General features: G+C 42.0%; 1 protein-coding gene across 3 annotated transcripts in view; it reads left to right on the forward strand.

The window, feature by feature from the left end:
• Nucleotides 1–14,280, forward strand: part of abca3b (ATP-binding cassette, sub-family A (ABC1), member 3b) — a 52,688-nt gene that overhangs the window by 2,673 nt on the left and 35,735 nt on the right. For all 3 annotated transcript variants that reach the window (XR_007034896.1, XR_007034895.1, XM_035179841.2), the window contains exons 3-13: nt 2,722–2,965; nt 5,579–5,703; nt 7,132–7,297; nt 8,469–8,728; nt 8,813–8,929; nt 9,427–9,547; nt 11,355–11,528; nt 11,674–11,855; nt 13,289–13,435; nt 13,606–13,735; nt 13,828–13,982. Coding sequence is in view for 1 of the 3 variants with exons in the window: in XM_035179841.2 (XP_035035732.2) it covers nt 2,722–2,965; nt 5,579–5,703; nt 7,132–7,297; nt 8,469–8,728; nt 8,813–8,929; nt 9,427–9,547; nt 11,355–11,528; nt 11,674–11,855; nt 13,289–13,435; nt 13,606–13,735; nt 13,828–13,982 (1,821 nt within the window). In the remaining 2 variants the exon portion in view is untranslated. The remainder of the gene's footprint in view (nt 1–2,721; nt 2,966–5,578; nt 5,704–7,131; nt 7,298–8,468; nt 8,729–8,812; nt 8,930–9,426; nt 9,548–11,354; nt 11,529–11,673; nt 11,856–13,288; nt 13,436–13,605; nt 13,736–13,827; nt 13,983–14,280) is intronic.

The following is a 14,280-nucleotide window of genomic DNA, read 5'->3' on the forward strand; positions in this document are numbered from 1 at the left end:
TTGCCTTTCACACATGCACAACGCAGCGGGAGATTATTCGCTCAGATGCGTTCACAACAACACAGAAGCCTCCGCAGGATTCAGGTGAGGGGTGGTGCGGCAGAGAGAGGCCAGACTGAACTTACCAATTCTGTTGCGGAGTTCATGTGTTGTTGTTTACAGCACATCAACACCGGCGTCAGTCCTTACCACCAAAAGCTCTCTTGACATCTTTGTCTGTGTCCTCTGCGTGTATGGCAGCGCTTTTTCATCTGGAGACATTTGCATTATTTTAGTTTTGCGTCTGGTGCATGTTAGAAACGTCATCAACGTGCCCGCCTTGCTTGCGGTGAATCCTGCAGAGGGGGTCACATGCTGTGTTCTCACATCGGAGGCTTTCGATCACCTGCGTTCAAACATACAGCTCCTCTGGTGAATTTCCGGGGGATCTCCAAAGTTCAGTGCATGTCTGAAAGCAGCTCGCGTGTCCTTATTAGGTGGTGACAATATTTGCGACTGTGAATTGTCAGATGTAGCTGTGTTTACATAGCGGAGTTCCTTATGACAGTATTAAGTAAGGTATTGGCTCATGTGCCATCATAAATACAGTGATCTGACTTAACGTTTAGTTTTCTACAAATTAATGATGTTACCCAGCGACAACTGGCTGACCCCACTGTGTCTCCACTGAGTTGTTGTATCTCAGGCTCTAGCTTGGTCAGCATGTTAGTGGCCATCACATGCTTTTCCTCACCATATATGGCTGCCTCGGGGAAATCATTATTTGTACCATTAGTTACTTGGTTGCTCTATTTATTTTATGTTGTGACATATATCATGAGACAGGTATTATTACAAGAATATTTTTCTTTTATGTAGTTTTTTGATTCATGGGTCTTCGTTGTGTGTTGTGTGTTTTTATCTTGTTGGGTAAGCGGTTAAGCAGGTTACACACACCTGATCTTAACCAACAGGAAAGACAGGCTGTCTTACAGTAGCAGATTACTCTTTTCTTGCACAAATATAAAGTTCATGGAACATAATGTCACCAGACTCAGGTTCTGTCTCAGTTTACAGTAGATGGGAAAGAATTTTATACAGTCAACATTGCCTGATTTTCATGGGCTTTGAGTCTTGGCACATTTCCTGCTGTGTATTGCTCTGTATGGCTGCTTGCGTAGCGTTAATATCAGCTGATGGTTTCGCAACGGTTCAGAAATGGAATTGGTTATCGGCTGCATAACATGTTTGTGTGAGGAGGCTGTTACGCCATTACTCTTTGGCAACCCGCTGCTGCACAGTTGTGGTAGTCCAGAGACTCAAGAGACTCCATTAGGACCGGGCAGGAAAAAAAATTACTGTTGGTGTTTATTCACCATCTCGGCAGCAGAACAGAGTCTCAGGGTACATGTTATTCACCTAATCTTTATTCAGAATGTAATGCACTATCACATCTTATGTACAGGACACTGTAATTTATGTCTGTAAAAACATGTCACTAATACAAAGACCTTACTCTACATCACAAGGCCATTGTGTGATTTGGTTGTGTCCTGTCATATTTAGAAAACGTAATTTGACATATTTCCAGTCAGCCACAGCAGATAACTAATGAGATTTCAATGCTTTGCAAATTAGTAATACAAATGTCATTAACTCTGCCAGAGAGGTTATGTTTTCACCCTTGTTTGTTTGTTTGTTTGTTTGTTTGTTGGTTGGTTTGTTTACAAGATTACACAAAAGCTACTTGATGAACTACCACGAAACTTCGGGAAAGTATTCGGTATGGATCAGTGTAAAGATCCATAGAATTTTGGTGCGGATCTGGTTCAGGAATTATTTTTTTGATGTGCTTGTTCTTTGTTCAACAGTGGCCTCTAGCCTAACTTGAACAAAATGTAAGCATCGGGACTATATGTGATTAAGAAAAATATCTATGCCCCAAAATAAATCTTTTACGAGAACACAGAGATCTCTTTTAAATCTAATTCTTCAATAGAATTAGCAGATTTAACAAACTCTCTCTTCTACACTACTGAAGCTTTACAGTTCCCCAGTTGTAAGCTGCTTGAAGATCGTCTGCCAGATGAGTGAATGCAAATGAAAGGCAGCATTTGAGACACAATTACCCCAGTGTTATTAAGTTCCTGAAGCGTTCTATTCCACATGGAGCCGGTCCCACTGGCATCAGCAGCACCATGACTCTCTTGAGTTACAGCGCTGACTCAGGGGAGTCAGCAGCACCATGACACGTAATGACTTCAGAGGCTTATAGTAAATGATACGGCTCTATAAATCTCATGCGTCAGAACAATCTAAATCATGATTCCTTACTTTGCAAAAGTGCAGACGTGTCCTTTTTGTAAAAATTAAGAAAAAAAGTCTGGTTTCAACTCTGGGTGGTGTGAGAAGAATAAATTGATGCTCCGGCTCGGCTAAACATGATTTGTAGTTAGCATTTTCAAAGCATATTAACAGTTTTGAAATGGGGTTGTGTTTACTTTTGAGTGCTGCATTCTTCTTAGCTGTGTGCTTCAAATGAGGTTTTATTCTACTCACATTTTTTAATTTTTTACGCAGGTTTCTAGTTTTTTAGAAGTGATCTGTCAAGCATGACATGGTTCATTAATCTCAGTATCTTCTCTATCTGCTCTTCATGTTCATTGATAAAACAACATGTCCCCTAATATCCCCTTCAAAATCCAATTTTAAAAAATGACTGATAATCTCTTTATTTCCCAGAAACGTCAAATCCTGGTAACTCTGGTGGAGATACTCCTGCCCTTGCTGTTCTCTGGCATCCTCATCGTGCTGCGTCAGAAAGTGCCTTTTGAGGATTACCCGAATGCCACGGTCTATGGGAGCTACACTGTCGACGCACTCCCCACGTTCTTGCAACGCTTGCAGCTGGCCTACGTGCCCGGTAACTCCAGTGTGGTGCGCCAGGTGGCGGAGAACGTGCGAGTCAGACTGTCTCTCTCCTCAGGTGAGGTCATAGTCGGGAAGGAAATGGGCGACAGGTTCAGTTCACATGCGAATGTGTGGGAATACAATAATTTGCCATTGGTGGGTCAACAGTCAATACTGCTCTCATAGCTGGCCTGGTCTCATCTGAAGCTAACAAAAGTCTGCTTAACAACACATCTAAAGCTCATAGACATAGTTTTGACCTCCACTTAGGAGCACAGGTTTTTACCCCTGTTGGTTTATTAGTTTGTTTTGTTTGTAACAAGATTACAAAAAATCGACTGGGACAGATTATCACAAAACTTGGTGGAAGGTTGAGGTATGGATCTGGGAATAACATCGTAAATTGGGGGGGATCTTGGAATGTTTTTTATTGACTTCCTCAAACATTGTGCGATAGGGTGTTTTTTTTTGGGTCACATTTTCACTAATTTTCCAGGGAATATTCATGTATTTTGATGAAAATGAATCCGGCCTTCTGGGGACTAACATCTATATGTGTGTGCAATTTGGTGTAGCTTGATATAATTTAAGGTGACTATTGGGACTTGGCGAAGGTATAAACTCTACATTATAGTTGTTTTATCTGCTGGAAAAACCGAAATGTTGACACACGGTGTCAGGGGTTTTGTGTGGATCTATTTCCTCCTGATTGCAGTCTTGAGGCTCTGCTCCTCCAACAGGCTGTGGCCTTATATTTACAGGTCGTCAGAGGAATATTGATCTTCTAACATTCACCATGACAACAAATCAGACCAAAATGTCAAACTAGTCCTTTTAATATGGACATTCTCTGAATGTATCACTTCTTGAGTAAATGTCTAAGAATATTGATTCTTGCAAGACAATGGTGTCCTTTTGTTGGTACGAAACAAATCATGACTCTAACAAAAAAGCATATGGTCTGCATACACGATGGGAGCTGTTACTACACCATTATAACCAGTGAAACATATACCTGAGCCTGGTCACCACTTTTAATTCAGGGCAGAACTGGGAATACTGGTTCCTCTAGAAACGACCCTAAGGAGATTAAATAGATCACGCCCTTCTCTTGTGTTACACTGTATCGAGAGGGACGGAGAGGAGACACGCAGCCCATTGTAGCATGAGAGTACACTCCTTATCTTTCTTACTGACTGAAACACACACGCCCTCTCTGCACGACCAGCAACCCAGATAAATAATGCGGACAGTTTAACTGACAGGTGTTCACACTGGCTCTTTACATATTTTAGGCATCGGAAAGATGCACAAACGGCAGCAGGGTGGGCCTGACGACAGATTCGAGGCAGCAGGTAGACAGATCTGAGTAGCTGTAGGTTGTCCTGTACACAGCCGCATGAGATCCCAGTTCAGCCATTAATGAATAATTTAGCCCGTCTCCGCGCTCACAGGGAAAGGTGGAGGGGAATCGAGGCTAGGTTTTATGCACATACAGCAACCCACCAGAAAATGCGTTTTGACTAAAGTAAGGGCTTCTCCATGGAAATCACTCATACACATGTAGATGCCACATCCAGCCAACAACGAATTATAATTCTGTTTATGTGTTGTGTTTTTTTTACCTAGACACAAATAACGGGGGATGTATTTCTTTTGAACAAATTCAATTATGAGCTATTTTTTCTTAATAAGCTTATCCACAATTCTTTCTACAGCTGCTTTCAGACATGAATTGAACTCTGGACATTCTCCTGAAATTTTTCGTACGGGCTGTATATATAAACGCAAATGACAGCCCCCTAGTTCAATGTACGGATAATGTAGGCCTGAGCACATGTGATAATACAGCAGGAAAACTGCAAATCGCTCAGGATGGAAAATGGTGCCATATATGTAGAAGACGCAGACGAACATGTCAACGTAGTACTTCATATGTGAAATGCAAACCCTGGAATATCCCCCAGGAAATTGGGTTCGGACATTCACGTCTGAAAACAGCCTATGTAACCCCTTTGCAACTGCGAGATACAACTACAGTCCGGGAATTACGAGCTGGTGAAGTTAAGAGCAGTGTGTCGCGTGCCTTGTGTGTTTAACAGGTGTTTGTCCTTTACCTGTTTCCCTCTGTGTGTTTCATATTTCAAGTGTTTGCTTTATGTGACTGACCCAGATTTAACCCTGGAACCAATGTCTAAAAATGTTGTGCTCTGCCAGACTCAGAATCAATAGCCTCATGTGTGCTTGATAAGTAGAATAAAAGCTGACATTGAGAAATTCAGGGCTTTAGAAATTGCAAAAAAGATATGAGCTATTATTGTCCTGCTCTCTTTGGACGGTTAGGGGTTTTTTCAGGTGGATTTTTTGTCACAGTGCCTTCTTTGTGTTTCAGCCTTGGAGGTATCTCTTCCCTTTTTTATAAGAGCTAGCATCTGTGTCAAAGAAAGCAAGTATGTGGGCATGTTCAGTTGCACTTTTTCCTCCTCAAGATTTGCCCAGTTTTAATGATAATATTGGCAAAAAATGTATTATGAAGGCAGGATGTTTTCTCGACCAACTTCCTGACTGTCTGAGAATAACGAGCACCAAGGCAGGGCAATGAGACACAGGCATGAAAGGTATTTGAGATAAAAAGCACATCACGACTAATACAATGTTCTTAATATCTGTTTGTGTGTTTCTTTTCCAGTGCGTGGCTTTGAAACAGAGGAGCATTTGGACCACTACGTGATGCATGACCCTCGGTCAGGGAAGCTGCTGGCTGCGGTGGTGTTCGAGCACGCTTTCCATGACGATGAACCTATGCCTTTAAAGGTAAAACACACACTGACACACACTTGTCAATTTTCCCAGTGTGGGTGCAGTTGCAGCACATTGTCTGTGTTGTTGTCTAGTGAGTGCTTCAGGGACACTGCAGAGTCTAACACTTGGTACATTCACCTTATCTGTATTTTTTAAATTTTATTTTAACAAAAGCATAACTTCATACTGCGTACGTTCAGAATGTGTGACAACTAATACTGATTCAGACAACGTGTTTTCTGAAACTCCATTTGTTTACATGTACATTCAGCTGGTGCCTTAGCTATAGAGGGAAAATCTTCGACCAAACCTTGTCAAATAAGATATGACGGGATTATCTGCTTTCAATATACATGAGGTAGAATGAAATTCGAGTCGAAACCTTTCCTCCAGCGTCGCAGGAATAACTGAGGACAGATGAATTCATGTGTTTATCCAGTGTGATCCCACATGGGAAAAGCTTTATCTGGGTGTGAGGGGGATCTGACAGACTTAATAGGTTTGAAGGCTTCACACTGCCACAGCTCACAGCAGGATGGAGATACTCACACTTTTAAAGGTGAATCATCTCCCTGTATGTGTCCCTCTCCTTGCGGTTCAATTCAATTCAGCCTCATCGTCCTCGTTGAGGGACGTATTGAACCGTAACCATGAAAAGACAAAGGGTGAGAGAATAATAATAAAACATTAGACAAAAGCAAATCATTTTTCCTCACTCTTCTGTTTGTTCCAGTCGTGTATATAGATCAGTCAACCACTTATCACAGCTTTAATAATCAAAGCTGAGAAGAAAGAGGAGCCAAAGTCTTTGACTCTTTGTTATCATTTGGATACAAGTCAGTATGACTGGGATCATACACTGTGAAACTGAGATACACTGCCATAAAACATATTTATTATTTGTCCCTTCTTTTCCATGTCATACTTATGTTTATTTCAATGTTAAGGATCGGTAAAGACAAGTATATATTGTCTTACGCTTATCCCAGATCAGGTGACTGAGGCAGCTGGCTAAGTAGGACATCCCTCTCCCCAGACATCCTTTCCAGCTCTTCCTGAGATGTTCCCAGGCCACATGGGATATGTAGTCCCACCAGCGAGTTCTGGCTCTAACGTGTGGTCACCTCCCAATTGGACATGCCCAGTAAACCCCCCAATATAAGGCACCCAGAAGGCATCCTGATTAGATCCTCTAACCTCCACAACTGTCCACTCTTCAACAAGAAGACTTTCTCTGCCTGCTGCTCCCAGCTGCCTCACCTCTCGACCGAATAATGCAGAGGAATTGTGGCTGTTGTGAACGTGTCTGTGTAGAGAATCTCCCGCTGTGTTGTGCATGTGTGAAAGGCAAACTGCAGTTAATCTCCACCGCCAATTCACTAGATTTTACCCGCAGGTCATGTCTGAAAACGTGCTCTTTTTGCTCTCTCTCACACACAGGTGCGCTACCACCTGCGGTTCTCCTTCAGCCCGCGCAATGCCCCAATCAAGGAGAAGTCGGAGCTGAACCCGAACAGTGACCTGGACTGGCACACACACGGCCTCTTTCCCCTTTTTCTAATGCCAGGGCCAAGAGAGCAGCATGACAATGATGGGGGCACGCCAGGTAGGACCCTCCCACCCATCTTCTCTTTGACCTTCCTTATCTTCTGCTTTTCTTGGCTGTCTTTCTTACTTTCTCTCTCTCCCTTTTCTGCGGTTGAAAGGCACAATCGTGTCCTCAGAAGGGCGCCAAGTCCAAATTTAAATGTTCAATATACAAAAGCCTCATATTTCTTTCAAATAAGCATTAGTCCTAAACATTATATTTTTATGCTTGGACAGAGACTGTGATTTATGAAAAGCTCTTAATTTCCCACTATCTCTCCTGAAGAGAGAGAGAGAGAGAGAGAGAGCGCCCTCTCTTCAGGCTGTGTTTCCAGGGCAACCATCTTTGGCATGATCAGTGTTATCTACTTTTGGCACGATCAGGTTACAGCACGGCCTTGCATCATTTGTGAGCCATTTGTTAGGTGTCAGGCACCGTTCAGGTGACATTGCATGTGCTTAAACTTAATCCTCAAATGCAGTGGATATGTCAGGTTTAAATTATGTGATTATGATTAACCGGGGATAAGAGGCGACACTGCTCTGTTGTCCCCAAGAAGCCCTGCAAATCTTTCTCATAAGCTGCTTTTAGAGAAGCACTGAACTCCGCAGTTCCTCCATACTTTCTCCGGAGAAGGTGCTTGTGTGAACGCAAATGTTGGAGACGCTTTTTTCTCCCTGGCCTCCTAGTATGTGTGAGCACAGCAGGGGATCCCCCGCTGGATTCACCGCGAACAAGTCGGAGGGGGGTTGTTGACGATTCTCACGCGTGACTGACGCAAAAAAGAAGAAAGCAAGAAATCCCCAAATCTCCGTAGCCAATTGTCCAGATTTTACCCGCAGGTCATGTTTGAAAATGGCTTTAATGAAGTGCCAAAGGTGAATGCAACTTTAATTGGATGAGGAGGCATACTCCGAAAGATGAAGTCGTCACAGCAGCACAATATACACCAACAAGCTTTTTGGATCTCATGAATATGAATGTCCAACTTCCACATGCATCATAACTCACCACTGCAGCTCCACCTTTCTGCATCAAGGGCTTTTACCTATTTTAATGTTGACCTCTAGAGAGAATATGGGACTTTGTGGAACAAGGTCACGTAGAAAGTGGGTTTGCTCCACGAGAAAATCCTTGGAACCCTGATACAGTTTCTACAAATTGAATAACTGCTCTTTTATTTTTTCAGGTTATAATCGAGAGGGCTTTCTGGCGGTGCAGCATGCAGTGGACAGAGCCATCATGCATTCATACAACAGCACTGCTGCTGCCCCTCTGCTGCCACAGGTCAGAGTGGTCCTGTCACGGTTTCCGTATCCTGCCTTTATATATGACGTCTTCATCCTGGCCATTCAGAACCAACTGCCCCTACTTATGGTGCTCAGCTTCACGTACACATCCCTCAACATTGTACGATCCGTCGTGCTGGAAAAGGAAAGGAAGCTCAAGGTGTGTTTCCGTGTCTCTGGGTGGGCTGCTCTAACAATTAGCAATAGAACCAGCCAGACTCATCCTTTGTCTCGTGCATTTCAGGAGTACATGAGGATGATGGGTCTCAGCAACTGGCTCCACTGGACCGCCTGGTTCCTCATGTTCTTCCTCTTCCTCTCCATTTCAGTCTTTTTTTTTACCTTGCTGGTCTGTATCAAGGTGAGTTTGTGTGACAGATTGTCATCACTTAACACAATATTTCCAACATGTAATGCCATTGCCACTTATTTAAGCAAAGGAAACTGTAATATAATGTCATTATTCATAGTAGAGTCCAACTGATAAAGATTTTTGGAGGCTGATACTGATATTAGGGACTAAAAAATCCTATTACAGTGATTCCTTCGAAGTCCTTATGACAATGAAATGTAATCACAGATTTTCTTTACAAGATATACAGGATAGTTTACAGTTGAACCATAAACTGTGTTGTACAAAACTAATAAACATTTTTGTTGTAAACATAAATGCACATCTTTTCTGCATTGTTTATACTGTCAAAAGTTCATATTGGCCTATGTCGGCAAACATAAATTAATGTCTCTGAAAGGGAAATATCGGCTTCAGTACAGTTGAACAGTAACTTAATGTCTTGGTTCAGAGGCAGTAAACATGTGAGTGATAACTGAGCGCTGGATCTGAATGTGTCGTTTCAGGTGAGCCCTAACGGCGCAGTGCTGAGCTACAGTGACCCCACACTGGTCTTTGTCTTCCTGCTCTTCTTCACTGTGGCCACCATCAACTTCAGCTTCATGATCAGTGCCTTCTTCTCACGAGGTGTGTGTGTTTCTGTGTCCGCCCACGCTTTCCTCACTTTGTCTTTCACTTTGCACTGTGTGTGTGGTCAAATGCCTTTTAAATTCCACTGTTTAACTTCAGGAGCAGCAGGCTGAAATGTTCAGTGCGTGCAACAGTGCATGGTCTGTCAGATGTAGGTCAAAGTGTTGGTTTTCAGCTTTTCTCTGATCCAAAGCATAAAAGCAGCAAAAAAAGGCTCTTGAGCTATAAAAAAAAAAAACCTCCTACAAAAAGTTATATGCTAATTATTGTTATTAACCCTCTGGAGTTAAATCAGGTTGATGTTTGTTTTTGGGTCCAATGTTTTGATATACTATGTCAAAGCAAAAAAATTATTGTCTGGTGATATAGGCAATTTGGTGCTGAAAAAATATACCAAAAACAGGAAAGGTTGTTTTTAATGTGATGCATAAAGGAAAAATAAAAAAACGGCCCACATAGCCCAAGACTCCTCAGGGTTAATATTATTACATAATGTCCCTCTATGTGTGGTATATACAGTATTTGATCAATGTTAGCTAATCCAGGCAGCACATTTAGTAAGCTGCCATGTCTTGGTGAAGAGAAATGCATTGTTAACAAGTTATTTGCAGTTCTTAGCGGTTTCCACCTCCGTCTCATCGTTATCACAATTCCTCTCCTTCTTTGTGCATTTTACTCTTCCAGAGCTTCTCGTTCAAACCTGCAGCACCCCCTTCCAAAGAGGCTCAGATTGCACTTGCTTGCTAGTCTCTTGCAAAACAGTCAAGTTTATTTTGTGAACTTATGTACAATTGTGATTGGTTGTGATTAAGCTTTAAAAGCCTTTTGGTCCATAGGGGCAGAGCAGAAGAGAAAAGCTAAAGTTTTCCAATGAGGTGTTTAATTTCTCTCTCCATTAATTATAAGGTTATTTGTGCCCTGTTGTGCCCTGTAAATCCCATCTTACTGTCTTCACCACATATAATATATGCATCTGTTCAGACATGGGTGTAAACTGAAACTTGACTTCTTTTTCCTGCTGTCTCCGACTAGCTCGCCACTATTAGCCTGATTAATTGTCCAACTGTAAATAATTGAATCAGTACTGTTAAACTGAGTGGACTAAAGAAGCAAAAGAATCCACTTAATAATGTTCTTTTCTCTGTGACACTTCACAAAGAAATATGAAGTTGCTAAAACCCAAAGATCGTTATTAATGAAGCCCGACTCGGTTTTTCTTATAAATGATGATGGAAGAGGAAAGAAGGGCTTTTACAGAAAATAGGCCAAACCAACAGAAAGGATCCTTAAGTGCCTTCAGTGGACTATTTCTTTCTGGCTGTGCAGCTGTCTGAACACTTCTCCCACCCTACCCTACCCTTTAGAAACATAATGGCTCTTGATCAATGGTCCAGAAAGGCTCAAAATGTCACGTTGTCCACCACAAGTACCTCCCTCATGCTACACAGAAATGGAAGTAAAAAGGCCTTTCAAAACCTCTCCTCCTTCTCATCTACAGCACCTTTCCTGAATTTCTCCCCCATCCTTCCTTTGTCCTCTCAGCAGCTCTCACAGAATCTGTCTGTCAATCTGAGAAATAGATTTTACAGCAAAAATGGCTTTTCTCACATATAAATTTATCCCTCTCAGCTCTACAAATCCATGTGTGGTGCTCGTCTTCTTCATTCTTCATCTGTATGTGTGACAGCAAACAGACAAGACAAGAGCGTGTTTCTTGGTCAAACATCTTCTTTATTGCTACATGGATCTCGCTACTCATCAACATCCCATTATCCAGTGTTTCTTTCTTTTTGTGTCTCTTTAGCCAACGTGGCAGCAGCAGCGGGCGGCTTCATTTATTTTCTGAGCTACTTGCCTTATTTGTTCCTGTGGCCACGCTACGACTTACTGAGCCATGCCCAGAAGGTGTCAGCCTGCCTTATCTCCAACGTGGCCATGGCCATGGGTGCTCAGCTCATTGGAATATTCGAAGGCAAAGGTGAGATTTTCTCTCGTGTTTAAATTTTTTTTATAAATGATGTCAAACTGCAAATATGTAAATATGGAGCGATTCTTTGTTCCTCTAAGTCTTTTTAAAACTGAGTTATCTCTAAGGTTAATCTTGTCTTTCTCGTCCTCCACAGGCACAGGAATCCAGTGGTCTAACCTGTTTGACCCTGTCACTGTGGATGACGACTTCTCCATGGCCCAGGTTATGGCCTTGCTGCTGTTCGACTCTGTGCTTTATGGGCTGGTAGCCTGGTACATGGAAGCAGTTTTTCCCGGGGAGTATGGAGTGCCTCTACCATCCTACTTCTTTGTACTGGTAGGCTGTGCACTAAGCCGCTCACGCATGCATGCACACACATACATTAACTGAGGATGTAACCAAATACAGATGCATTAGTGTAAGCATGGACAGATAATGCAATAAAAACAGATATGGATTCTTCAGATAATTGCAAGCAGAAGGTCCTTGAACCACATTGCGTTTGTCCCAGTGTCCCAGTGGCTTTCGTCTTCACAGCAGAGTCAGTCACTGATTCAAACATTAGAAGTAAAATTGAGAAGTGCAACAAAAAAGAAGGAAGTCGTGTGTGAACAAAATATCACCTCAATCACCTTTCCCATAATGTATAGCCAGTATTGTATATTGTGTAAGTTTTGTGTAAGTTCAGCTTTTCATTTTACGTTTTATGTTTGTAACATTTCAAACTGTATTAATTGATTACTTAACATTTAATATATTACTTAAACTTGGGAGATTGGATAGTTTGTATGAACTAGGAATTGACTCACATTTAATGGGTTTGGTCAAGAGATGTAGTTGAAAAGTTGTTAACCTTTGGCATCCCAGGATTTCATTTATTTTCCGTTTAGAGACTTTGTTATCAAATGATGAATTTATTTTTCCAAATCTAACAGAAGAAATTTAGATTTGTATCATTCTTTTTTCCCTTTTATTAAATTAAACATGATCCATTCAGCTCCTATGACAGCATCAGGTAGTTGTAAGGTCAAGGCTGATGTCTCCCGTTGAGTCTGCCGTAGATTAAAGATATTCCTGTGGTCAGAGAAAGAAACTGTCTGTGATGTAGTGACAGCACAGGGGATTGAAACCGAGGGGTCGCAGCTTATTGGCCAGAGGAAATCGTTGGGTTCAGCCAAGTAGAATAACAGGAAATGTCCGAGTCTTTTCAGCCAAAACAAATATTTATCTTTATAAGAACTGTGAACAATCACAAAATGGCATGCCTTTTACACATATACAAAAATAAACACTTTCTACCCTATTTCCCAGGATTCAGGAATTAAAGAGACTGCTAGCAGGGTGTGGATTACATTCTGACGCACTTTACTCTGTGTCCATTGTGTGTTTGTGGGCGTGAGAGGCTGGTTCTACAGCTTCGAAAGTGGAGGATTAGCTCAGGTTTTTAGGAAGTGCAGCAGGGAGGGAGGTTCAGTCCGGAAACAGTCCTGTGTAGCGTGGAGTGTACGTTAACAATGTTAATGTCGGCCCATTCTCTCTGTCTAGTGTTTTTATGACTGGTCTAGTTCCTCTGCCTCCCTTGTAGCATCCTGTAATTACCGTACTTCATTCATATTGTGAGAACAATATTGCAGTTTGCAAGATAAAATGCACCAATATGTTGGAAATATACGCTGATATTATGATACAATTTTTAACTAAGACCTTTATTCTATCCCCCATCTTTCCTCTGCCTCTCCCTCAATTCCTCTCAATCACCACATCGGCAGCCTTCCTACTGGTGCAGCAGCCCTCGCATGGCTCTCGTGAATGAGAAAGAGGAAGAGGAGGATGCAGAAAAGGCTCTGAAAGGAGAGTTTATAGAGGAGGAACCAGCTGGATTAGTCTCTGGGATCAAGATCAAACACCTTGTTAAGGTGAGCAGCAAAAAAGAACACTGTGGCCCAGAGAGTCAGCACTACCCCTTGCTTAGATTGGTGCAGGTGGCATAGACAGTCATAACAAAAATCTATTGCAGCAATTAGACGGTACCTTTATTTCCTCTTAGAATGTGCATATAAAGTTTTTGGGTTTGTTCTCTCGATAGGAATTCAGAGTGGGCAACAAGATGCGTACAGCGGTGCGGGATCTGACGCTGAACATGTTTGAAGGACAGATCTCGGTGCTGCTGGGACACAATGGTGCTGGGAAGACGACGACGCTGTCCATGCTGACAGGTGAGCAGGATATAGAAAAAAGCAATTCTCACACAGATAAGAATAGATGCCACCTATTCGATATTAACCCTTATTTATGCTCGTGTTTGCAGGTCTTTTTCCTCCCACCAGTGGCAGGGCCTACATCAACGGTTACGACATCTGTCAGGACATGTCTCTGATCCGCCGCAGTTTGGGACTCTGTCCCCAGCACGACGTACTATTTGATAACCTCACAGTCAGAGAGCACCTGCTTTTCTTCGCACAGGTACTCGCACAATGACGCTCGTCTACATAAAACTACTACACAAACATGCACACCTACTATACATTTACAATGGGGTCCAAATTCTGAGACCAATTTATTAGACTTTTGTGTCACTATACATTCTCTCAGTTAAATCCTTTGTGGTTGACACATAATTTCCATATTATACATTTATTTAATGTTTTTTTTATAGAGACAAAACTCCATACAATGCAAACAAAAGATTTTTTATGATTATTATAATTGGCTCCAGCCCCCCTGCCCTTCTCAAAAGGATAAGCTGTAGAGATGATGGATG

This window comes from Hippoglossus stenolepis, chromosome 16 (assembly GCF_022539355.2).
Source record: "Hippoglossus stenolepis isolate QCI-W04-F060 chromosome 16, HSTE1.2, whole genome shotgun sequence".
Classification (NCBI taxonomy): domain Eukaryota; kingdom Metazoa; phylum Chordata; class Actinopteri; order Pleuronectiformes; family Pleuronectidae; genus Hippoglossus; species Hippoglossus stenolepis.